Source organism: Hippopotamus amphibius, chromosome 1 (assembly GCF_030028045.1).
Source record: "Hippopotamus amphibius kiboko isolate mHipAmp2 chromosome 1, mHipAmp2.hap2, whole genome shotgun sequence".
NCBI lineage: Eukaryota > Metazoa > Chordata > Mammalia > Artiodactyla > Hippopotamidae > Hippopotamus > Hippopotamus amphibius.
Genome location: NC_080186.1, coordinates 13,806,959 through 13,832,713, shown reverse-complemented (window position 1 = coordinate 13,832,713; position 25,755 = coordinate 13,806,959). Strand labels below are relative to the sequence as shown.

The window sequence follows — 25,755 nt, the reverse complement described above, 5'->3', positions numbered from 1 at the left end:
GGTGCCCAAGAGGACTGGGACGTGGGGCTGCCTGCTCCCAGGATGTGGCCTCCCAGCCTGTCCCCAGGCCTCGTACCAGCTGAGCCCAGCAGAGGTGTAATCAGTTCTTTTGTTAAAAGTTTCAGCTCCGCACAGAGGCTGCAGGAGTGGGAGTTGCTTAAACATCCCCGAGACCCCAGAAGAGGGGCAGGGCCAGCCTGTTCAGTCCTCTGCAGGGGGCCCCTGAGCTGGTCCCTCATTTCCTCCCCACCACACTCCTCCCTCTGTCTCCTTGTGACACCTGCTCCTGTCCAGGCCTGGCCCCGACCCTAAGGTCACATCTGTCTCCCCAAGCATAGCTCAGTCCCAGCTCCAGAGCATCCCAGGCCACAGGGAGAATGTGTGGCTTGGACTTTCTGTGTGGCTCCTTTGACCACTGTGCCTCTCTGGGCCTCCTCTTCCTACTGCTGGATTGGGGCTGGGGGTGGGGAGTCAGCCAGCTGTTGAAGGAAGATATGGAAGGCATCTGGGGACCAGGTGCAACCCTGTGCAGGGTAGCAGTAGGAATGTGGGGTGCAGAATGGTACAAGCAGGTTCAGGAGGCCTCCCTCCACTTTTTACCCCCTCACCAGCCAGCCAGCAGAAGGTGAAAAAAACACGAAATTGGTCAGGGTTGAGGCCAGAGGGTTCTGAGAGGAGGCAGCTGATGAGTATGGCGGGTACCAGGCCCCTTCTGAGTTTGAGTGTGTTTTGTGGGAGCAAAGTAGGTGGTGGGGGAACCAGAACAGAGGCAGGGAAGAAGTCCAGAAATGATGTGTGGCCTGGGGCTGGGGCTGGGGGGCTAAACCAGCTGAAGCAAAGTATTTGATGACAATGTTAGAGATGAGGCTGGTGATGATGGACAGGGAGGGGCCTGTGTGGTGAGAGCAGGACTCTGTCCCTCTCCTTTGCTTGATCGGGACAACTTGCTTTTTGTCTTTTTCACAAATGGTGTCCTGTACATCAGTCAGCTCCTGCTGTGTAACAAGCCAACCAAACCTCAGTGACATTTAACAAGAAGCATTGGCTTCTTGTTCGTGGTCCCCTGGGGAGCAGCTGATCTGGGCTGTCCTTGCCGACCTTGGCTTCAAGCTGAGGCTTGGGTCCAGGCCTGCTCCATGCATCTCTCATCCTTGTTGGAACTGAGCTACCCAAGGCATGTTCTCCTAGTGATGGCAGATGTACCAGGGAGAAGGCCTAACCTGCAAGCATATTTGAAACCCTTGCTCCTGGTGCATCCACTAATATCGCATTGGCCAAAGCAAGCCATGTGGCCATGTACAACATTAACAGGGTGCAGAAAGGGAAGTATACATCATCCTGGAGGTGATGGGGAGGGAGACAATGTTTGTTTGCAATAATTTAATTCTATAAGCTTTTGCACAAAAGAAGGATTTTTTTGTCCTTAAAAAAACTCAAAGACCAGCTGTTGAGATGATTGCATTCAGCACATCTCCTTGGAGCATCATTTTGGGTTCTTATTCTGCACTTGGAATATCCCCTGGTGACCTTGTAGCTGAAATTAACACAGCCATTAACACATCCCACTCTGCCGGGGGCTCCCTGCTCTCTCACTGCCTCCCCCTGCTGGCAGCGGAGGGTACTGGTCAAGTCTGACCCGGACCTGACAATGGGTCTTGTTCATTTCAGCGGCAACCAGTTGTTAGGTGACAGAACTTAAAAAAAAAGAGCTACCTGCATTCAAATGCTGACTCTATCATTTAGTGGCTACGTAATCTTGAGAAAGTTCCTCAGCCTCTTTAAACCTCAAGTTCTCTGTGTATAAAAGGAACATAATACTAGAACTTTTCTCTTGGAGTTCTTATGAGAATTGAGAATAAGAAAGGAAACCCCACTGCAGGAGCCCAGTAAGTGTTTGCTGTTCCTGAGGCCAGTGGCTTTCTAGGTCCGAGGAGAAAGCAGTTAGGTCCTCACATCATGCCCTTAAGCCCAGAGAAGGAGGATCCATCTGTGACGCTAGCATTCAGCCCCAAAGCTAACTTGAGCCCAGGGGCTGCCAAAACGCGCCTCATCCTCTTAGACCAGAGCCCTGATCCTAGAGCACCCTGACTGTGTTAGCCAAAGTCAAAGATGCTTTTCCTTGGATTCTGGCCACTCATCCAGGGACAGGGCCTTGAACGTCACGTCCACTTTCGGAGCTGCCCCTGTCTGGAGGCATGAACCATCTGGTCCCCAGCTTAGGAAGAGAAAGGCTGCCCAGAGTCCCCCTGGCATGCCCCTGGGGGCCATGGGCAACATGGCCCGCATGCTGAAGTGGGCAGTGAGTGCACGTGCCGGACCCAGTATGGCTCAAACCTGCTGGCGCACTGCAGTAAAACCGCCTTTGACTTAATATATGCTAATTAGATTTTAATGGGATTCAGATTTCCAACAGTAGTGCCGTGTTAGCCATGGCAAGTTATAATCATATCTAATTGGTAATTCTAACATAACAAATTTCTTGGATAAATTATTCTTAGTTAATAGTCCCCCAGGAACAACCTCAGAGCACACACACACACAGACACACACACTCATATATATATATATATATATATATATATATATATATATATATATTTAGGGGAAATTGAGAAAAAAGGACAAGATGCAAGCAGGTGCCCAGTGAAGCAAAGTTGTAATTTCAAACCTGAACTCCAGCAGGACCTCAGCCAGAGCCTCCAACGACAGCCCTTAGGGTTGTTAGAACCTGGAATAGAGTCCTGAGCCTAGGAGGGTTCTAGGTGGAATCAAGGTCATTGCCTCTGAGGGTGGGGTACCCGCCGGGTAGACAGCTCCCATTCCAGGAGGTGGCAGCAGGAGGGGGCCACCAGCCTCAGACCTTAGTCCCTAACTCCGCATGGTCCCCATCCCTTGGGGAGGCCCACCCTGGCTGCAGAAGCTTTTCCCCCTCCCTGTGAGACTGGTCCACCCTGGAACTCTTCTCTGATACAGATTCCTAGGTCCCCCAAACGGTGAAAGGGGCACCCACTGGCTGAGTTAATGTTTTCTTTACCAGGCAGATCACTAAGTGTAATTCCAAAAAAAGGGGTGGGGGTGAGTCAACCCAGCTTCTGATCTTCACGTCGCCACTAAGCTGCTGTGACCCTGGGGCAAGCTGCTCAGGGCCGCTGTTTCTCAGCTGTGATGAGGGTTGAGACTCAACATACGTTTCTGCTTTAGCTGGAAGGAAGCAGTCTTTTCTCTGGAGTTGGGGTAAAGGGCTGACCTTACGTAGCATCCAGAGGGTCTAGAGGGCAGGCCTGCTCCTTTCCTTTCTCCCTTTTCTGTCAGGTCACTCTTTGTCCCCCTGAGGCTGCCACTGGCCATAGGAGAGTGTGGCTATCTGTGTGCACTTGTTCCCCTGCTGGCAGTGCCCCCAGAGGGTGGCCGTGTCCTCCCACTTAGTATGAGGGGAGGGGAGATGTGCATAAAGAGAATGGGATTTCCAGCGGGGGCACTGCTTACCCAGGGCTGCGTGATTCTGGGCAAGTCCTTCTCCTCCTTGAGGCTCCTTTCTTGCTCCATTTATTAAACCAGCATGATAGGTCCTATCTTGTACGGCTGTTGTGTGGACCAATTGACACAACCTTGTAAAGAATCTGAGTTCTAACTGTAAGTTTCTCTCCCTTTGTTCTTTTCCTTCTTCTCCGTTCCCCCTATGCTGGCATGATTTAAAGGCACAGAATGACCTTCAGGGAAGGGACCACGTGATCTCTTTTATCTAGTACTAAAGGATAGAGATTAATGTTAGCATCTTGTGCCGAGTGATAATGACAGGTAACATTTATTGAGCACATACTATATGCCAGACATTTTTCTAAGTACTATATATGCGCTTTCTCATTCAGCCCTAAGAGCTGAGTATGGTTATGATCCTCATTCTAGGTCACCCAAGCACAGAGAGTTTATGTAAATAGCCTGAAGTCACACAGCTAGTCAATAACTAAGCCAGGATTTGAATCCAGAAGAGTTTGGCTCTAGATCTCACCTCCTTAGCTAGCCACCACATGGTCCTGCTTCTCCAACTGACCAGCTTGGGACCATTAGAATATTTAGAACCATCTGCCTTGGAGGCGCTTCCAGGGAGAAGGGAGGGAAAGGAACTGAATTCACTGAGTTTCTGGTCTACATCTGACTCTGTGCTGGGCTTCTCACCTATGGAAGCAAAATTACCTGGTGCATCAAGCCTTGGTCCAGATCTCAGCTCCAGGCCTTTTTTTCTGTGTGACCTTCAGCAAGTTACATGATCTCTCTGAGCCTGTTTCCTTATTTGTAAAATGGATCTAATGCTTCCTATACGGCAAGGTTGTTGTGAAGATCAAACGAGATGATACATGCAAAGTGCTTAGCGCAGCCCTTAGCACATAGAGAAGATCTGGTATGTGGTCAATTCCTAAACATAAGAATGTTGATATTTATGCAAGTTCTTATATTTGGAAACGTTGCTATTTAATTTGTTACACACATCCTGTAAGTTGTGTAATTATCCCCATTTTATAATTGGAAAAACTGAGTTCAGATGGGTTAAGCCGCTTGCCCAAGATCCCACAGTGGGAATATGGTAAAGCTGCAGTCCGAGCCCTCAAAGACTTTCAACCCCAAAGCCTTTCAACACTCTGGCTGTCACTGGGGAAGGACTGTCCCTGTGGTCAGAGAAGGACAGTCTCTGGCGGAGGTCAAGTTTGAGAAGGTGGGGGTAGGAGTACCGGTTTCAGGAAAGGCTCCTCCAAAATGCTCTGGAATCTCCCGGATCAATGGAGGAAGAGTTGGGAGGGAACCGGAGCCTAGGGTGGGGACTGCAGCTGCCAGGGGCAGGAAGAGAGGGGGAGGGGGAAGAGCCAAGGCAAGGCGAGGCAGCCTCCTGAGAAGCTCAGCCCCAAGGTCAGGTGCAGCTGGCAGCCCAGAGCTCCGCTGTGTGTGCTGACATTTAGGCCTGTCGCTGATGATTGGGCCCATTTGGAAAAAAATGCATGTATTTTGCACATCTATTTCCTTCCACCCATCACTCAGGGCTGTCTTCCCTGGAGGAAACCAAGGGCGTAATAGCTGACATAACAGCTTAAGTGGTTTTTGGAAAACTCTCCAGCTCTGGGCTGGTCTGTGACTCAACCTCCCTGGCTGGGCTGCAGGGCTAGTCTCTCTCGCTCCATCTCTGTCTCTCTCTCTGCCTCTGTCTCTCTATTTCTCTGTCTCTGTCTGTTTCTCTGTCTTTATCACCCTCTCTCTGTCTCTCTCTCTCTTTGTCTCTCTGTGTCTCTATCTGTGTGTGTCTCTCTCTGTTTCTGCTTCTTTCTGTCTGCGTGTGTGTTTCTCTGTGTCTCTCTGACTGTCTCTGACTGTCTCTGTGTCTCTCCTCTATCTCCTGTCTCATTTCTAACCACTCTCCACCCTCTCAACATTTCTCTTCATCTCATTCAGTCTGGATCTTGGTCTCTTTCTGTTTCACAGGAGCCCAATTGGACTGGAGAGTTCTCTTCCAGAATCTCTCCCCCCAGGGACCTCCTTCTCTGTCCCCTACATCTCTCATCTCCAAATTCCTCCAAGGAGCCTCCTGTCTCTCCAGGATGTCTGATCCCAGGGTTAGGCTGACCTCCAGCACACCAGACAGCTCCCCTCGCCTGGCTGTACTTTTTCCCTCTCTCCTTCCCTATCTATCCCCCCCCTTCTTCAAGCCAGTCTCATCCTCAGTTCCCCCCTCCTCTCGTCCCAGATCTCCCTCCCCCACCTCTGACCCACCTTCTCATCACTCAGGACCGCCGCCCTCTCCCTTTCATTTTCATCAGCAGCCAGGGCTCCTGGGGGAGTCAGCCCCGCCCTGGCCCTCCCATCCCTGCCTCTGCCCTGGAAATGTACAGGTGTGCATCCAGGTCTGGGCATCACCCAGGGCTGTCAGCTCCCCTGCAGGGGCAGAGCCCAGAGACCCTTGTGTTTAGTTTTGTTTTCTCTGCTCTGTGCATGTGTGCATTTCGTAAAACCTATAGCCTTTCTGGCATCAGGACTGCAACTCTGAAAACCTGGGTCCTCATGTAGGAGCCATGGTTGACGGTTCCGTGTCTCCCCTCAGACAAGGTGGCTGTGACTGCTGGTGGAGATGGCCACTGGCATCACAGTCGCCTGTAGGGGAGGCAGGTCCCCAGATCTGCTCCTGCTCAGCCAAGAGCCTGGCCAGGGTAGAAGCAGGAGGGATGGACGTCTCCAGTCCCATGAGGTGGGTTGGGGCAGAGGAACCCTGTGACTCCTCTCAGAGGTGTGCGGGGCCCCCAAGGCACAGTACCCAAGGCTGAGGAGAAGACGGTGATCCTAGACCTCACTCCGCTCCTCTCACAGGTACACGGGCAGGGGGACCACCAGCAGAGCAGGCACCGAACCTCCGCCCTGGAAGGGGCAGCACGGGGAGAGTGTCATGTGCCTCCCCCGCTTCCTGTGATGGGGAAACTCTAGCTGTTCACAGCTCGAGAACCCAGTCCAGGGAAGGGTGGTCCCCTCTTGGAGCGGCCATAGGCGGGACTGCAAAGTTCTTGTTGATGAACCCAACTCCGAGAGCTCAGTGGACCAGGAGGGGGATGGAAGTGGCCCTCTTGAGGCCCAGCATGGGTTTCTGTACCAACCAACAGCTGGACCAACTGACCTGGAGCCAAATGGTGAAGGTGGCAGAATTGACTTTAATGCCCCTTCCTCTCCTTTAAAGCCTGGCTGCGAAGTCACCACCTCCTGGAAGCCAATCCTGACCTCTCCAGGCAAGACAACGTTTCACCCCTTCTGTGACCCTATTGTACTCTTTCATGTTTTTATTCCAATTCTTATTACATGGCATTTCAGTTCTTCTTTTCCTCGAACCTGTCATTCTGGATGGATCAGGAACTCTTTACTGTAGGATCTGTCCAACTTGTCTTGGCGTTTCCCCTGCCTGGCATAGAGCCAGACCAGAGGGATGCTCAGAGTCTGTCCAATGAGTGAGTAAGCAGGTGGACAAATAGATGAAGGATTCATCTCCCTGTCAGTCTGGGCTCAGTGTCACCCATCCCTCCTTCCATCCTTGCAGTCCTAGGTTGAATAAACCTTCCTTTTCAGCCTGCTCAGGGCTCAATGTCCTCAAACTCAGGTCCCAAAGCAGATGGCCGCTCCACCCCTTGTGGACCCCAAGCCTCCCAGTTGGCTCTCTCCAGCCGTGTCCCCTGCCACTTTATGTGGTTTATCCACTTGCTGAGATATAAATGCACTTTAGGGGTCAGTGGAGCCCAAAGACCACGCTGTTAATAGGGGAAAGCAATTCCAATTTCATGCCTACATGGGCTTCCCTCTATTAAGGCAAAAAGAAGGAACAAATCCTTTTTTATTCCTTCCAGAAAACAAGCAAAGACATTGTGCAACATTGGCTTAGGTAGGATTGCTGGCAGGCAGCAGAAGAGGGGTGCAGGTGGCTCATGTGAGACAGAGAGAGGCTTTGGGGAAGAAGGAAGTAGGTTGAGGAGGCAGGTGGCGCTATGTGGTTGCTGCAGCTGACCTGACCTGGATGTTTATACTGATGGATATGAGAGACCTTTCAACACTTGAAAATCATCTTGTTTGCTGTTGTTTGCAAGATGCAGGCAGGCAAGTATGTATTGAATGAATGGATCATTTGGTTGTTATATTTTTAAAAGAGAAATTGCTATGAGAAAACATTTGTGCTTCCCAGTTGGAATGAGAGTATGTCATGGTGGATGGGAAACCAAGATTCTAAAACATCAAGTTCAGAATGTGGGACTGCTGTAGATTGTAAACATGGCCCTAATTCTGCCACCTGACCTGTAGCCGCACATTATACAATATGGCTTTGCAGTTCTTCTCATCTAAAAGTGGAATTGATTTTTCCACCCCTTGAATCTGGGCTGGACTTATGGCTTGTGTTGGCCAACAAAGTGCAGTGGAAGTGACAGAGGGCAAGTTCTCCTAGGTCAATGGGATGTGACAGAAGTGGTCTATGTCACTAACAGGGCTAGAGTTTACAAACATCCTGTGTGATTATATGAGTTTCCTATTGCTGCTGTAACAAATTACTACCAGCTTAGTGACTTAAAACAAGGCAAATTGATTCTCTTAAGACAGTCCTGGAAATCAGAAGCCTGAAATGAGCCTTACAGAGCTAAAAGTGTTGGCAGGGCTGGTTTCTTCTGGATGCTCTAGGGAAGAATCTGTTTCCTTGCCTTTTTCAGCTCTGAGGCTGCCTGGACTCCTAGGCTTATGGCCCCTTCCTTGCATCATGCCAGTCTCTTCCTTCTGTCATCACATCTCCTTCTATTTCTTTCTTGCCTCCCTCTTATAAGGACCCTTGTGATTACATTGGGCTCACCAGGATAACCCAGGACACTCTCTCAAGATCCTTCAATTAACCACATCAGCCAAAATCCCTTTTGCCTCATAAGGTAACATATTCACAGGTGCTTGGGATTAGAAAGTGAATATCTTGGGGGGGGCAGTATTATTCTGCCCACCATTCTGATCCTCCAGCCCTGTCTTTCCCTGCCCTGCAGATTCTAGAGGTCACATGTTCCAGTTGGTCTAGCTACAAGATAGAAGAGGACTATCCAACCTGCCTAGGGCTTTTCATGAGCCCTAAATAAGTTTTTATTGTGTTGATCCAATAAAACTCTGGTGTTAATGTGTTACTGCAGTGTAGCCTCTCCTATCCAGATTAACACAGTTTTCCAGGGATCTCCTTGATAATTCTCAGGTTTTAGCCACAGCTCAGAGAGGCCAACCCCACCCATCCCTAGACACTCTCAGCCCTTCTCTCCAATAGCTGAACAACATGGGGAATCTTCTAATAGTTGAATAGGAAGTTCTGGAACCTTTACCACTGACTTATATGTGACCTTGATTGATGTTGGCCTTGGCCATGTGACTTGCTTTGGCTAAAGGAATGTTCAAGGACATGATAGGCAGATGCCTTAATTGCACTTGCATGGTTTGAACTTTTTTTCTTGAGCTATGATGATCTATCCTAAGAGGATCAACTGTCAGACAGCTACAGCCCCTTTAGCCTGGGCCCCAGAACAAACATCCATGGAGGAGACCTGTGTCCAACCCATAGCCTGGAATTCAGCCCAGATAGACTGTTGCCTGAAGCAGAGCTGCCCAACTGAGTCCAGACTAGATCAGCTGAACCACTTCATCCTGAACATGAACACAATCATAAATGCTTGTTGTTTCAAGCCACTGCAATTTGGGTTGGTTTGTTATGCAGCGTTATTGTGGCAAGAGCTGACTATTACACTTGGCCCTGAGGGAATTTGGATTTCCTGAGCAGAGTCTCTGGTCACTTTCCACACCTGGATTTGGATGAGACAAGGAGCTGTTCCTCCCCCACCTTCCTCTGGGGAAGAGCTTGCCCTCCATGTCCTCTGTCACCCCCTCAGTGCCTGTCCCAAGGCTGCATGCCAGGGGGTGCCCAGTTGCTGCTACAGAACATCAAGAACACAGAGCCACAGACTGAGGTGGGGAAAAGTGTTCTGTTTTAATTAAATCAACCGAAGAAGCCAAGACACGGACAGAAAGAGACTAAGAACAAGACTGGAAATAGTTTAGAAAAGAAATGAAAACCGATCGCAGAGATGTCAGTGCCAGATGGAGGGTGGGGAGCGGGGCCGCGCCTTCACGTCAGCTCTAGGACCACTGTCAGGGCAAGCACCAAGGTGAGCCAGACGCCAGCAGGGCCAGATGCGGAACCTGTACAGGGAGTGGAGTCAGGACCTGTGATCCACCCACCTTGCTTTCTGAGGGGCATGGAGGGGTGTGGAGCCTGGAGGCCACAGAGCTTTGAAGGGCCCCAGCCAAGAGTCTGGATTTCAGTGTTAGGATGCACTGGGTTCAAATCCCAGCTCTGCTATCTGTCCCACCTGACTGTGCGTGATCCCTTCCCTGCCTCAGGCCTTCTGGGTGGAGATCAGGCTCCCTGGTGGCCACCAGGACCCTGTGATGGGGAATAGGAGTGGGGGGCCACCATTGTGAACTGTGAGATTGGCTCAGTGTGGGGAGGGGAGGGCTGCTGGGCCTGGGAGGAGTGTCTGTGTCCCATTGGTTGGTGCCCAGGTGAGGGGCAGCCCAGGGAGGGCAGTATAAAGGGCCCCACTGTCCTACAAAGTGGTCAAGGGCCCCAGAACACAACCCCATGGTCAAGGCTGGGCACATCCTCTTGGGGCCATGGTAGCTGAGCTCTCTAAGAGAGACTTGGTCCCTAGAAATCCCTGCCAGCTGCTTTGCGATGCTGAGTCCCCCTTAACTGCTTCAGTGCCCACTCCTGAACTCTGACCCAGACTCTGCCCACCTAGAGGGCAATCACATGCCTACAGAGTGAGGGAGGAGGAAGGGCATGCAAAGGGGCCCTTTGGGGGACCAGAGCTTTTAAGATAGAAGCTCTGAGAGTGGAGACTTACCATTGGAGTCCTCTGTTCCTCTTGGGATATTTGGGTTTTCTGTTGGAAGAGCAGAAAGAGAACTAGAGTGTGGATTGCATTCGGAACTCGGCAAAGGAAGTGCCTCACCCAACATCCACTGTGTGGTGTCACGTGCACCCTTTCAGGGCAGCCACACAGCCTCTGCGGGCTGGGCAGTGTCACCCCATTCTACAGATGGAGAAACTGAGGGAGGGGAAACAGTTTGCCCAGGGTTGCCCAGCTGCTAAGTGCTGGATCTGGGATTTGAACCCAGGGCTCTCTAGCTCCAAAGCTGTTATGGTTTTGACCACTGAACTATAGTGCCTGCCTGTGGGGCACCCTCTCAGGGCAAATTTAGGGAACTTGGGCCCTACTGCACCCTCCTCTCTGGGACAGCTCCAGCCCGGGGCCGCCCCTGGGGAGCCCTCCCGATCCCCTAGCTGGGCGCAGCGTACCGAACACGATGAGGCGGGTGTGTGTGTCGGTGGAGCCCAGCGGGTTCTGGGCCATGCAGCGGAACATAGAGCCGTTGAGCTCAGCGGGAACTCGCTCCAGCACCAGCTCCTTCCCATCAAACTCAGCGCTGCCATCCAGGAGGCGACTTCCAACCCGCGTCCACGTGAACATGGGCTCCGGGAAGACTTCGTTCTGTTGGCCAGAGCAGGGGAGAGTCGGGTCACAGGAGGAGCCTTTCTGCCAGAGCAGGAATTGGCGAGAGGCATGGCCTGGTGAGGGCAGGTAACGCATTTTCATAGGATGGGTTAGGAGTGGTTGCCTGGAACCGCAGGAAGAAAAGGATGCTAGGGCTGGAAAGAATGTCAAGATCCACATGCCATGTCTGCTCTGAGTTGTAGGTGGGCAAGTAAAACCATGGTGGACCCTGTGCCATTCATTCCCTGTGGAAGCCAATTCTGCCAGTACACATATTAGGAGACTGAGGCCGGCTGGCTGTGCTGGAGGTCAAGGGGAGGGTCTCAGAGCCCGCTGCCAGGGATGCCGGTGCCCCATTGGTGCCTGACCACCTCCCGCCACACTTGCAGATGCTCAGAGAGAGGCTGACCTGAAATCCATGGACCAGAATCCTCACTGTGTCCCCGACCCGGGCTCTGCTGGGCGTCATCATGATTTTGGGTCCTTTGGGGGCAACTGTAGGGAGAGGAAGGCCAGGTCAGAGAGGTGTGTATTTGTGCAGGGGAGAGGAGACTAAGCAAAGAAAGGAGGGGGCGGGGGAACAGAAGGGAAGGTTTCCATCCAGTTCATTCATTTGTTTCTGCATTCATTCACACACTTTTCCCGAGGACCTGGGGACTTAATGGTGTACAGAGCACAGTCCCTGCCCTTGTGGGGTTCACGCTCAGTGGGGGCAAAAGACAAGCACAAGCTGGTGTGACAAGGGGTCAGGTCAGAGAAGCCCAGGGGACCGTGGAGTCAGGGATGTCCCAGGGAGGTGTCACCTGGGAGAGGATTCAGCTGCCGATGGGGAGAAACCTGCTCCAGAGCCAGTACTGCTCAAAACACACAAACTCCTACCTGCTCTAAACCCTTGTGAGGTGGGGTCCTGCCATGATCATCCCCATTGTACAGCTGAGTTGAGGCCCAGAGAGGGGAAGTAACTTACCCAATGTCACACAGTGAAGAAGAGCTGGGACCAAATTTCCAGTCTCATCCCTCCTGTTCCAAAGTGCCTTCTACTGGGTTAATATGCCAAGTGGGGTTTTTCCGGAATCTCTGAGTTGGAGGTGAGTGGGGGGAACCATCTCGTTCCTTGTGCCTGGCCTGTGTCCTCCCTGCCTTTCTTCCTCACCTCCTTGATCACTTCTTTCAAGCCCCTTAATGTCTCTGAACTTGAGATAAGTTTGCCTCTGAGACAAGATGCCTAAAGGTGTTGTCCTCCTGTGAACCAGAGAATATCAGGGATGGAAGAGCCACTGGGATCACTGAGTCCAACCTCTCAGGTTTTAGATAGGGAAACCGAGACCCAGAGGTAATGAACGGGCTTATCCAAGGTCACTCACGGAGCCAGTTTCTCCCGTCTCATGACTTTTGCGCCAGGCTTCTTTCTGCCGGATCCATTCATCACTCATTCATTCATTCATTCACCCAGCAAGTAAGTATTGAGCCAACTGTGTGGCAGGGCTGGGGACACAGTGGTGATGGAGACACGTGCCTGCCCACACGGAGCTCACACTTTACTCAGGGAGACATTTGATACACCAATAAGTACACAGACAAGAAACTATCGGAGAGCCTTGGCCTTGTGCGGAGTATCGGACCAGTGGGGAGTGATGGTCTAACTGTCTCTTTCAAGGAGCTGACGTTTCAGCTGAGATGAAGCTCCTGAAAAGGGTTCCAGGCAGAGGGAACAGTCAGGGTGTGGCACTGAGCTGGAAGGTCAGGGGTGATGGGGGTGGGGACTGGGCCAGACCCCTTAGAGCTTCCCGGGCCGGGGGAAAGTGATAGGTTTTGATCGGAGTGCCATGCTCCATCCCACTCTCTGTGAACATCTTCCAGGGGTGGCAGCAGGAGACAAGCTTTGTCCCCAGGCCCTGGGGCTGGCCTGGGGTCTCCCCATCTGCCCCACCTGCTCCCTGAGCCTCTCCTCCCCACTCAGAGCTTGCAGAGCAGAAATCACAGCAGCCAGCAGATGTGGATGATTTCCTAGCCACTGTCAATTTCATTCTCTGAGAATGAAACCAAAGGACTATTAATTAAACCACGAGCAAGACACCTGAAGAGCCACATGGGGTGGAGGGAAGCATCAGCGGGAAGAGCTGGGCCTGCGCAAGGGGAGGGAATGGGCAGCCGCCCACATAAGTAAAGAGTCTAGTCTGTGTGCTCCTGGACCAGTCACTTCCCCTGGCTAACCCCAAATGCAGAATGGGAATGGCCATGGCAACCCCTGCCCACTCACCACACTGGGTTTTTAGGAATAGCGGGAGATGGTGGGTTTGAGGGCTAACATTTGTCCAGAGCATCCTCAGTGCCAGGCACTCTGCAAAGCGCCTTATGCATGATCTCATTTAAACTTTCAGCCTTACTTGAGATTGTCCCCATAAAGCAATGAAGGCTTAGGAGAGTCAAGTTACTTTCTCTCCTTTTTAATGAACTCTCAAGTGCTGTGAAGGTCGTTTGCAGGTGAGGAGTGCTGCATAGGACGGTCTGGCCCTGGGTTATTCTGTCTGCTCTTCTTGTCCTGCTTCGGCACTGTCCCGCTGCAGCCAGCAGGCGGCGTGGAAGGGCATCCCTGCTCCGGAGCAGTGTGAGCAGGAGGACCAGGGCAGACACCTTTCCCTCCTGGGTCAGATTCTTAACTGCCCCGTTTTCTAAAGATCCTGCCCATCCTCTTCAGGCTGGGCCTGGGCCTCCTGGCCTCAAGGGGAGGGAACTCACATTTATCAGGTGCCTGACATGTGCTGGACCATTGCCATGAAACCCATTTTGCAGGTCGTAAAACTGGCCTTCAGGAGGGCAGTGGTTTGCTGGAGGTCACACAGCAAAGAAGTGGCAAGAACAGGGCCTGAGGCTACATAGGTCTTTAGAGGGAAGCTCAGAGCCCAGGGGTGGTGGAGAGGGAGGGCTGGATGCCTTCTATCTGGGCAGCCAGATCCCTTCCCTGCTGCCCTGAGCTGCTAGGTCCAGAGGCTCCTGTGTGGAGCTGACCCTGAGGGGCAGAGTGTAGGTAGGTGAGGGGTCTACTCTGTCCTCACTCCTCCAAGCTCAATCCTGGCAGCTGCCGACCAGCAAGACCCTTGGTGACAGGTGGCTCCGCTGACTCCCGCCCTCACTGTGGCATCAAGATGCTTCTGGAAGCCAGGCCTGCTGCCATCACATGCACGTTTCCACCACACACTGACACCCATTAGCAGCTCCTGGCAGTCAGGTCCTAGCCCCTGTCTCCTGCCCTTAGAACACATCACTGAAGTTACCAAAAGGAAGATTCTCAACCCCTGGGACTTTCCTCCTCTTAACCCCTGGACATATGGAAAGAGTGGGAGTCAGGAGACCCAGGATTGAGGCCTGTCTTCTACTCTCTGGTTGCATGACTTGGATGACTCAATTCAACTTGTTGGGCCTCAGTTTTCTCACCTGTAAATGGGGAGAATAGGCTGCTATCCTACTATTTGAGGAGCTGCTCTGAAAATGATAATGGGGGAGAGATATGAGATGGAAATGTGAAATGTGAAGTGGTGTGCATCTGCTCAGGGGCATGCAAAAAATCCTGATTATATAACTGCTCTCTTTACTCTCCTTAGCATCTTGCTGCAAGGAGAGCCTTGTGAAACCTTATGGAAAATCTCCTCTAGGTGCCCCACTGCAGGAATTCTAGGTGTTCACTAAGACAACCACTCACCCATCTACCCACTCAACCACCCACTCATCCACCCACTTATTCATGCATGCATACATGCATCCATCCATCCATGCATGCATCCATCCATGCACCCACCCACCCATCCATGCATGCCTGCATCCATGCCTGCATCCATCCATGCATCTATGCACCCAAGCATCCATCCATGCATCCATCCATGCATCCATCCATCCATGAATTCACCCATGCATGCGTGCATCCATCCATCCATGCATCCACCCATGCTCGCATCCATCCATGCATGCACCCATTCATGCATCCATCCATCCATCCATGCATCCATCCATCCATCCATGCATCCATCCAAGCATCCATGCATCCATCCATTCGTTCATCCATCCAAGCATTCATTCTATCCATCCATCCCTCTATCATGTTATTCATTCCTCCACCATATCACCCATCCATCCAAGCATCCATCCATCCATGCATGCATCCATTCATCCATGCATTCATCATGCATCCATCCAAGCATCCATCCATCCATGCATCCATCCAAGCATTCATTCTATCCATCCATCCATCACTCTATCATGTTATTCATTCCTCCACCATATCACCCATCCATCCATGCATCCATCCATGCATCCATCCATGCATCCATCCACCCATGCATCCATCCATGCACGCATCCATCCATCCATCCATCCATTCGTTCATCCATCCAAGCATTCATTCTATCCATCCATCACTCCACCATATTATTTCATCTCTCCACCGTATCACCAATCCATCTATTTATCCATCCATATGCTTATCCATAAACCTACTAATCCACTCACCCACCCATTCGTTCATCTGCTCTAACCATCTAGTTCTTTACTGTACACCTAATCTGTGTCAGTCACTATGCAGGGCATGTTGGGGATACAATAATGATTAACAACAGTAGCTTGTATTTACTGAGTACTTACTCTGTCACTATGCTAAGCACTTTGTATGCACTGCCTTATTTAATCTTCACAACAACCCAGAAAAGTATTAATTTGATTAAGGAAGTGCTTATTAAGTCATGTTACAGATTGTGCTAAGCCCTGTACCACATGAACAAGGCAGGTAAAGAACCTGCCCATGTGCAACTTAAATTCTAGTGGGAGATATAGGCAATAAGAAAATATATCATATACTTGCAGGTGGAGATAAATGCAGTGCCAGAAAGCAAAGCAAGGTAGGGAGTTGATGGGGCCAGGAGGAGGAGGCTGAAATAGGGTGTTCAAGGAAGGCACCTCTGAGTAGATTTGAGCAGAGATCTGAATGAAGGAGGAACTGAGATTATCTGGGGTAAGATTATTCCAGGCAGAAAGCGAGGACAGTGCAAAGTCACAGAGGTGGGCCTGAGCTGAGCATATTCAAGGAAGAGTAAGGAGAACCCTGCGGCTGGAGCAGATGGAGCCGAGGAGAGTGTGAAAGATGAGCACTGTGGGGATGTAATTTTAAATGTGATGGCAGTCTAGCGGATTGTTTTGTTTTGTTTTGACTTTCATGTATTTTTAAATTGTGATGAAACACATATGGGAAATGCACTATTCTTAAGAACACAATTTGACAAATCTTAATAAATGCGAACACCTGTGTAACCACTATCCCAACCAAATTCGAGAACATTCCCACCCTTCCAAAGGTCCCCTGATGCCTCCTTCCAGTCAATTTCCACCCTCCATAGGTAAACACTGCTCTGCTTTCTATCCTCAGAGGTTTGTTTTATGTTCTAGGAGTTCCTATAAATGGAATTGTGCAGTGCGTACTCTGCTGTCTGACTACTCTCACCCAGCACAATGTTTCTGAGCTTCGTCTATGTTTTTGGAGTACCAGGAGCTCATTCATCTGTATTGATGAGAAGTGGTTAATTATATGAACACATCACAAATTTGTTCATCCATTTTCTTAGTTATGGACATTTGGGTTTTCTACAGTTTTTGTTGTTGTTATGGATAAAGCTGCTGTGAACATTCAGGTCTCTGTGGACACATGTTTTCACTTCTCTTGGGTAAATACTTAGGAGTGAAATTGTTGGGTCACAGAGTAGGGAGGGTATTTTTATCTTTGTAAGAAACTACTAGTTTTCCACTCCCAGCACTGGATGAGGGTTCTTACTGTTCTGTAATCTGGCCAGCATTTGGTGTCATCCATCTTTTCCAAGTTAGGCGTTTTAGTGGTTGTGAAATGGTATCTCACTGAGGTTTTAGTCTTCATTTCCCTAATGATGTTATCTTTTTAAATGCTGATTAGCCATTTGTGTATCCTCTCTTTAAAAATTTGACTTGTCATTATTGATCTGTAGTCGTTCTTTATATATTCTAGATAAAAATCCCTCATCAAATATTTGTATTGAGAGTATTTCCTCAGTTTGTAGTTTGCTTTTTCATTTCACCTCATTTCATTTTCTTAAAAATGTCTTAGGAGCAGAAGATTTGAATTGTGATTAAGTCCAATTCACCAATTTTCAAATTTGCATTTACTGCTTTTTGTGACCTCTTTAAGAAATCCTTGCCTATTTCAATGTCACAAAGATATATTCTTATGTTTTGCTCTAGAAGTTTTACGATGCTGAGTTTTACATTTAAGTCTGTGATTCATCTCAGATTAATTCTTGTGTGTGTGCGAGGTAGGGGTCAGGTTCATTTTTTCCTTAAGTGTGTTCAGTACTTCTGGGTCCATGTGTTAAGAAGACTTCTCTTTTCCCATTGAACCGCCTGGGGACTTTTGTCAAAAATCAATTGACGCTTTACATGTGGGTCTATTTTTGGACTTTGTTTTGTTCTATCAATCTGCATACCATTGGAGGGTTAGGGTGGGTGTGTATGTGTATCATGATTGGATTTATATTTTAGATCCATCAGGGTAGAGATAGAAGAAAACAGGTGGGAGCAGAAAGGCCAGTTTGGGGGGTTACTGTCATAATCCAGTGTGAACTGCTGGTGCTTAGATTGGGTGGTTGGAGAGGAAACCAAGAGACAGGGTAGATGTGGAATATACTCTGAGGTTGAGATGCCGGGGCTTAAGGATGGCTTGGCTGTGGGGTAGGAGAAAAGAGGGGGAAAGTGGGTGACTCCAAGGTTTCTGGCTTGATCAATGGGAAGAACGTAGTTGCCATCCACCAAGATGGGTTCTAGGACCACCAGGCCTCTGTCTTCTTGGAGGCGGCGGCATCTGAACTGGGAAGGGCATTCCTGGCAGTGGATGAGAGCAGGAGCAAAGGGCCAACACAGGGAGGCATGCAACAACCCTTGTTGGCCTGACCTTTAAGTTCTGATCAGATGATTGGATTCTGTGCCCTGGGGTCATCTCATGCAGCCCACTGTCTCACCCCCATGGCCAGAGTGCAGTGTGCCTTGGTTGTGTGAGGTGTATACACTCACTCAGGACCCCTCTGGCTCGTACCCATCTCCACGGGCTACACCTACTGGCTCCAGGTGTCCTCACCACAGTCCCGCCAGCTGGGCAGTAGAGTTAGGAGCGTGGGTTCTGGGGTCAGAACTGGCTGAGTGACCTAAGGGGAGTTACTCTAAGTCCAGGTTCCCTCACTTATAAAACGGGGATAATGATGGCATCTCTCAGCTGCCTCATAGGGTCACTGTAAGGAGATCTTGTGAGAAAAGCATCTTGCAAAAGAGCCTGCCTCCCAGCACGTGCTCCAAACATTTATGAGGTTACTATTACTCCCGCACTCAACAGGTCAGAGGATGAGGCTCAAAGACCTAAGAGGCCTGAGATCTCACCAACTGATGGCACCTGGGGTAAGACAGAAAGCCAGTCTGAGGGTCTCTTCACTCACTCACCCAATTGGGCCCCTTCACCTGGGTGGCCCAGCTGTGTCCTCCTTGCCCGTGGACACACACATGTCCGTCATGCCCGCTGCCTGTGAGTGGGCCTTTCTCTTGCTCTGATAATAGGGGTTGGGGGTGCCTGCCACGGTGGCTCCAGTCAAGGGAACCATCTGGAATCTGGGGCAGGGCAGACAAGTGCTTTAATATGGTTTGGGATGGGGGGAGCAAAGAGGGTGGAACAGGCCAGCGGCAGCACCCCCTCCATCACTGGGAGATGTGAACTGCAAGCTCACCTTTCCAGCAGCTCAGAAGTCCTTGTCTGGTAGCATCTTTCTCATTCTCTGTGGGGGTGGGGCAGGGAGCCCTCCCACGGGAAGCCGAGGCTTGGGCAAGAGAGGCTGGGGGCGGCTTTCATGGGCAAGGCATCCCGATGAAGGGTTGAGGCTGTGCTGCCTCCCAGCCTGGAAGCAGACTGTATGTTTAGGACAGGGAGGTTCAAAGGCAACAAGGAACTCTGGGAAGGATGGAGGGTCCAGAGAAACTGGGCAGGGTGGGGAGGGGTTCTGGCAAGGTAGGAGGGCTGAGAAAAGGGTCTGGGCAGGCTCTGAATGGGGAAGGTTCCAGCGCTGGGCACAGGGCTTGGCCATAAGAGATGCTCGCGAAGTTTCTACTGCATGACCAGCAAATGGTACTGGGGTCGGGGAGGGGGGGGGGCGGGCGCCATGACAGTGGATACCCTGAGGTAGTACAGTGAGTGGAGGCTAAGGGCAAGACACTTGGGCCACACTGCCTGCCTTTGAACCCTCCCCCACTTGCCTTGGGCAACTTACTTAACCTCTCTGTGCCTCTGTTGTCTCATCTGGGATATGGGATACTAGCAGTGCTAACCTCACTGAGCGACCATGAGGATTACCAGTTGGGTAACTGGGTTACCAATTGGGTTCATATGAGAAAAGCAATGGTCCGTGATATGTAGTAGGTGTTCAGTAAATGTTAGCCCTTATTATTATTTTCTGTGTGGGCAAGTGGCCTCTGGGGAACAAAGGGCCTTTTTAATGGGTCTTCAGAGAACTAACCCTATAGCCAGCAAGAGTGCCTGGTCCTGGGGGTGGTAGGTTCAGTGGTTGCCATAGGTGGAAGTGGAGAAGGCACCAAGAGACCTGGCTGGAAATCCCAGCTCGGCTACTTATAAGTTGGTGACTCAGGGAAAGGGACCCCGTCAAACTAGCCTCAGTTTTGCTCACCTGTAAAATGGGACTGTGCGGTAAACTGCTTGGGAGGGGTGAATGAGAGAATCCTTGCATATATTCCTGGCACACAGAAGGTGCTATACGTACATGAAATCCTTTCTCTTGGTGTTTGGTGCAGAGTGGGTGCTGGGTTTTCTGGTGGACTGGCTAAAACCAGAGATGCTCTTGGGACTCCCCCCACCCAGCCCCAGGCACAGGCTGAGGTCTCAACCCTCATCAGTCCTTGCTATCTGTCCTCGGTCATCAGGGGCCTGGATTAGGAGATGTGGATATTTCCATGCAGCCCCTCACCGCTGCAAGAAACATAGGGGACAATCCCAGGCATCTTGGGCTCTGGGTTGAGCTGCTGGGTGCCACAGATGAAGGTCCAGAGTGTTGTGGGCAGAGAGGACCAGTACAGGGTCAGTGTGCCCATCTCCCTGCCCTACCGCACCACAGTCAATACAAATCCTGGCTTGAAGAGTCTCATATTTCTGGTACAGAAAACACCACGTGTCTCCTTCTTCCTGCCTCTACTTAGCTGGGAGGAGATGTATACGCAGAAACAATCAGATCTTAGGGAACTGCTCCGGGAAAATGCGGAGGGGTGCTCTGTGGGAAGAGGACGCAGGTCCAGTTTCCTGGTTGTGCCCACGTACCACATCCCCACAAAAGACACGGTTTCCACTGTACTTAAAAGTGTAAGGCAGAGCAGTATCCTCCCGCATCCCATATGTTCCCTACCCCGAGCTGGCAAAGCTTCCTGTAAACTTGAGTATTCCTGACCCTGATCCAACAAGCCTCTGACCTGCCATGCTTGTGATCCTTACCTAGGAAGTGTTCCCTGGGCTCATGGGTCTCTTACGGGTCTCTAGGGACACTACCTAGTAAGTGTCCCCTGGGCTCACATGGGTATCTCCTCCCTTGTCCCCTCCTATGCCCCCAATCTTCCCTGGCCTTTCCCTGACCTGACTCAGGAACCCTCCCTTAAGAGTCCCATCTCCTGTGCCTTCTTCACTTACCCAGCAAACTTCCCTGGGATTGTCATGTTCCATCTTCCATCTTGAAAACCTCCCATGTTTCTAACACTGATCTAGCAAACTTCCGTGACTTCCATAGTCTTGATCCTGCTGAACCAAACTCCCCTGATCTCCCTGTAACCTCCCACGTCCTCCAACCCAGCTCAGAAAAACCTCTGGAAAAGCCCAACTCCAACCTCCACACCTGACCCCGGCACCGGCTTGCTCTGCCTCCTCCCCATCTCCATGGTGGCCAGCAGCCCACCCTATTTCAAGGCTCCCCACCACCCAGCTCTGCAGGGGGCCTGCAGAGTGGCTTCCACCGAGCCTCACCCAGCGTGACCTCTGCCTGCATGGGCATCGACAGCGCCGGGTGCTTGACCTCACAGCTGAAGAGGGCCTCATTGTCGATCTGCGGGTTGAGCGTCCAGGTGAGCAGGGCGCGCACCTCCACGGTGCCGTCGCTGCCCGGGGTGTGGCTGTGGCGCAGGAAGTAGACGGGCTCAGAGCTGTGGACCCAGCGGGGGAACTCGCGGCTCACCACCGTCTCGGGGATGTTCTCAGTGGTTGGCTGGAGGAAGATACTGGGATCCGGGGTCAGGCTGCGGGAGGGACGCTCTGTGTAGGGACGCCCACCCCGGTTCTCAGCGTCCAGCAGGGACAGTGACCTCTGCATCTTGGTGTCGTCCAGATCACGGTGCAGGAGGCTGCGGAAGGGCCTGATGTCCTGGAGGGGGCCAGAGCTAGCAGCTGGCGGCTCCGACAGAGGCACTGCGTCAATGGGTTCCCCATCTCGTTTGAAATAAACCTGAAATTGCAAGGAGGGTGTGGGAAAAGATTTTGCGCCAATGACCTGGACCTCCCAAGGGACTCTCAGAGGAACTGGCCACAGGAGGCCAGTCCTCCAGGAGCCTCCTCCTCCTAGCAGGAGTAGCCTAGAGTAGCCTAGCCTTCCAGATGGACCCCTCTCTGTCTCTTTCCCTCTGGCACCCCAAGCACCCTGAGTCAGCTTGGTTCAGTGGGTACACGCAGCTCTGGTGGCAGAGGCTGAGCAGGTGAGCCTCAGTTTCCTTACTTGTAAAGGGAATAAGAACACCTACTTCATGAGGCTACTGGGTGCTTAGAAACAGTGTGTGAAAAAACGACTCTGGACAGAGCCCTGGTGCCCCACCAGAGTTCCCAGGGGCTGGTCTGTGCCCACCTGGGGAGAGCAGGTGGATGAGAGAGAAGGTGGAGGAGCACCAGAGATCAAATGAGATGTCAGAAGGAGGAGGAAAGGATCTGTGTGTGTGCACATCTTGGAGGTTTTGGAGTGGAAGGCAGGAAACAGGTGCGCGTGTGGGAGGGAGTGAGGTGTGGGATGAGGCGAAAGCCGGCGTCTTCTCGCTTTCTCTGCTAATAGGGAATTCGAGTTCTGAGAGGCAGCATTTAATTTAATTTGCTGTCTTTTTATTTTGGTACATACACCCAGAGGCCTGTGGGGATTGGGTGTATTTTTTTAATAAATCAGATAAATAAATCGATGGGAGACAGGGAGAGAGGAGGCCAGGAAGCAGTTCTGGGGATGCTGGTGCCAGTGGGGAAAGGGAGACAGAGGATGCGGGGGAGGGCTGGGTGGGGGGAGGTGAATGAAATGTGGGATGCGCAGAATCTGTCAGAGCTTATAGCTCCAACCGAGAATTTCTTATGCACATAATAGCCTGCTTTGGGGCTTTTCTTTCTTTCCTTTCCGTTTTTTTTTTTTTTTTGAAAAATGCTTCAAAAGCAGGTTTGTAATTTATATCAAAGAATTCTTTCAAGTTCTGATGTCCCAGGCAAATGTAAGGTGCCTGGAATGTGGGGAGATGAGATCTTTTATATATATACACACACACAAACTTATATATGTGTATATATATCTTTTACATATATATATATATATATTTGAATTTTCTATTGCCGTGTCTTAAATGGCAGGAGCCAGAGGGCTGGGGGAGGGAGGTCTTCCTGCAGCCCCAGGGCTGTGAGGAGACTTTCTTTGTGCCCTGCAAAAAAGGAGCTTTTCTTTGGGGAGAAAGACCAGCTTGTCTCATTTTCGAGAGGCAGACCTCTTTATGGGCTCCAAAGGGGAAATCTTGGAACCATGTTCTGCTCCCACCAATTGCTGGCTTTGAAGCTGCTTTTTGGTCTGTGTCCTCGGGACTGTAGGTTCGGGTGGAGGGAGATGGGCCTCATGAAAGGCTCGTCTCTGCACCCCTGCCTACTGCCCTCCTGTGCCTCTGAGCACCTGCTTACTGCCCTGCCTTCGTTCTCTCCATTCCTGCCCTGTCCTGGGCAGCTGGGTCTCCCTGGGCCTAGGCCCGGGGGGAGGCTGGCCTGGGTCCCAAGGTCACCCCACTGGACCCTGCCCATGAGACAGTCAAGGGTCTGGAAGGAGGAGAGCCCCTGCCTCCTCACCTTGAACTCTAATCCGCCCGGCCCAGGGCTCCAGCCGCTCCGCTCGACTCACTCATCCTAGTGATGTATGAAACTCACAAGGTCAAGACTTAAAGTATCATACAAGGTCAAAATTGGCTTTGAGAGCATGTAGCCCATAGGTTCTCAGTATGGTTCAGGGAACTCCAAGGGGTCCACAGAGGTGCCTCAGGGACCCATTAGGGCAACTTGCCTTTCCTGCGCTTTTAAATGTTTTCAACATGGGGCTTCCATGTTTTTGATTTAGACCAAACAAGTCCAGCTAAAAAAGCTGAAAAACCGTAATACTGTCCACGCCTTAAACCTCCTTAAAAGAACCTGAGAAGCAGAGGGGAGGTCTTCCTGCTCAGGGTCATTCGGTGCACGTGACATCAGGGGCGAGAACATAGCTCTCCAGATGCTCTCACATCAGACCCCCGCCTCTTCGAGCAGCCATGACAATAACACGTGAGCTGCACTGACCAGACCTCAGAGTGGTCAGGGTGGGTCTAATAAAGAGTTGCCCAAAAAGGGGATTCCCGCTCTTCTCCTCTTCCTTTCTCCCCCTTTCCCTCCCTCCCTCGTTCCCTCCCTCCATCCTTCCTTCCTACCCTCCGCAGTGAACTTGGAGCTGGAGGACATCACCTTGAGTCCCAGCTCTGTCAAGAGCATGGTTGCTCTCTCCACATCCCTTCCTTTCCAGGCCTCATCTGTCTCCATCCTGTTTAATAGCTGGGATGGGGTGTGTTTGTTGCCGGGCTCCCCTGAAGACCACCCCTACTATGCAGTTGCAGGATTCCAGGGTCCAGCTGAAGTGGGGGTTCTCAGCGCTGGGGGGCTGGGAGCAAGAGAGGCACGTGGATGCCTGGGCAGGTCAGAAGAGCGGACAGGCTCAGACCAAGGCAGACGGGGCAGAGTTAACTTATGCAGACTGTGGCCTCTGTCCTTCCTTCTGCGGAGTGAGCACCATGGTGACACGGGCAGTTGCATAAGGCACGAAGGAGGGTGGCCCAGCAGGGACAAGGAGGGACGACTCCAGGCGTACTCACCACGGGCGCCGGTTTCCCTCCCGACACGATGCAGACCAGCGTGAAGTTCTGGGCTTGGTAGCGGCTGAAGGGGGCTGGCGTGTCTGCGGCCACCACCTCGATGGAGGTGGGAGGAGCTACCCAAAAGAGAAGCACAGGAAGACCAAGGCTTAACTGGAAGGTTCAGGAAGTGTTCGCTGATTACCTCGGATGGGCTGGGTCCTACGCTGGGCTCTGGGGTGGGGGACAAAGGTTGCACAATTCCAGGGGGCACCACTGGCATCAACTACAGTGAGAATGATGTCTGGGTTGGGCATACAGACACGGGCCCTGCCTCCCGGGGCTCACAGCCTGCTGGGGAAGAAAGCCGTGAGTCACGTGACCACATGGTCAACTGTGCTAAGTGCATCAGGTACCAGGAGGTATAATGGAGTATAAAGGGACCCACCCAAGCCTGAGGAAGTGACCCTGTGCCGTGATCTGAGGAGGCAACAGTAGGCAGAGGACAAGTGTGGGAGGTGGAGGGAACAGCATGTGCAAAGGCCTCGTGACAGTTGGCTCAGGGTAGAGGGGTGGTGGGAGGCAGGCTGTTGAGGTGGGAGGGTGAGGTGGGGGGATGTGGTGCCCGGTGGGGCTGGGGAGACGTGCAGGGCACTGCCGGTGGGTCACCGCTTACAGTGGTATGCCGGGGCTGGTTCCTACCAGCTCCTGAGAGCTGATTGTGACATTCCTGGGAACTTTGCGAACCAGTTCTTAAACTGCTGCTAGATTGAAACAGGCCACAGTGGGCATCCTTACACCATGGAAATCAGCCACCACTGCAAATCAGAGCTTTCTTGTTTATTTCCTTCCCCCGCCCCCGCTCCAGGCCCCCAGGGAGCAGGTTCACCAGCCCACCCGCTGGTTGTGAGTTTTTCTTTGACCTGAGAGCAGTAGGGAGCCATGGAAGGCTTCAAGCAAAAACAGCGACGTGATCTGAGTTGCATTTTGAAGAGACTGGAAACACAGAGTGCTGTTTAAGCCAGAGAGAAGGGTAGCTTAGACCATGGTGAGGGCAGAGCGGGAGAAGTAGATGACTCTAGATATTTAGAGCCAGGAGTCTTCCCTCTTTCCTTCTTTTCCCCCCAAGTTGGCTTTATTTTGGTTGCTCCCAACTCCCACCAGCTCCCGTCTCTGCTCTCCTCACCGGCCACCCCTGGCTGGTTTGCCAAAGCAGGTGCCCCCAGGCACCGTGGGATATTGAGAGGTCAAATGTGGAGCCATCAGGCAGTCTTGGGTCCAAGCCCCAGCGAGATCACCACCACCTCCATGTCCTTGGGCAAGTTACTGAAAGTGTGAGCCTCAGTTTCCCAATTTGGTAAATGGGATTAATCCTTGGCAGACACATTTGAAGGATGAACCAGTGAATCGATATGAAAGGGCTTAGCACATGCTAGGAATTCACTCGTCTTACGACTCCTGCAATTATTTC

General features: G+C 51.5%; 1 protein-coding gene across 1 annotated transcript in view; it reads right to left on the bottom strand.

The window, feature by feature from the left end:
• Positions 1-9,506: 9,506 nt before the first annotated feature.
• IGSF21 (immunoglobin superfamily member 21) overlaps positions 9,507-25,755 on the bottom strand; it is a 245,812-nt gene continuing 229,563 nt past the window's right edge. Inside the window, exons 5-10 of the mRNA XM_057750825.1 lie at positions 24,306-24,421; positions 21,157-21,631; positions 11,497-11,582; positions 10,892-11,084; positions 10,437-10,475; positions 9,507-9,729 (exon numbers count right to left, since the gene is read on the bottom strand). Of these exons, the coding sequence (XP_057606808.1) occupies positions 9,656-9,729; positions 10,437-10,475; positions 10,892-11,084; positions 11,497-11,582; positions 21,157-21,631; positions 24,306-24,421 (983 nt within the window). The 3' untranslated portion in view covers positions 9,507-9,655. The remainder of the gene's footprint in view (positions 9,730-10,436; positions 10,476-10,891; positions 11,085-11,496; positions 11,583-21,156; positions 21,632-24,305; positions 24,422-25,755) is intronic.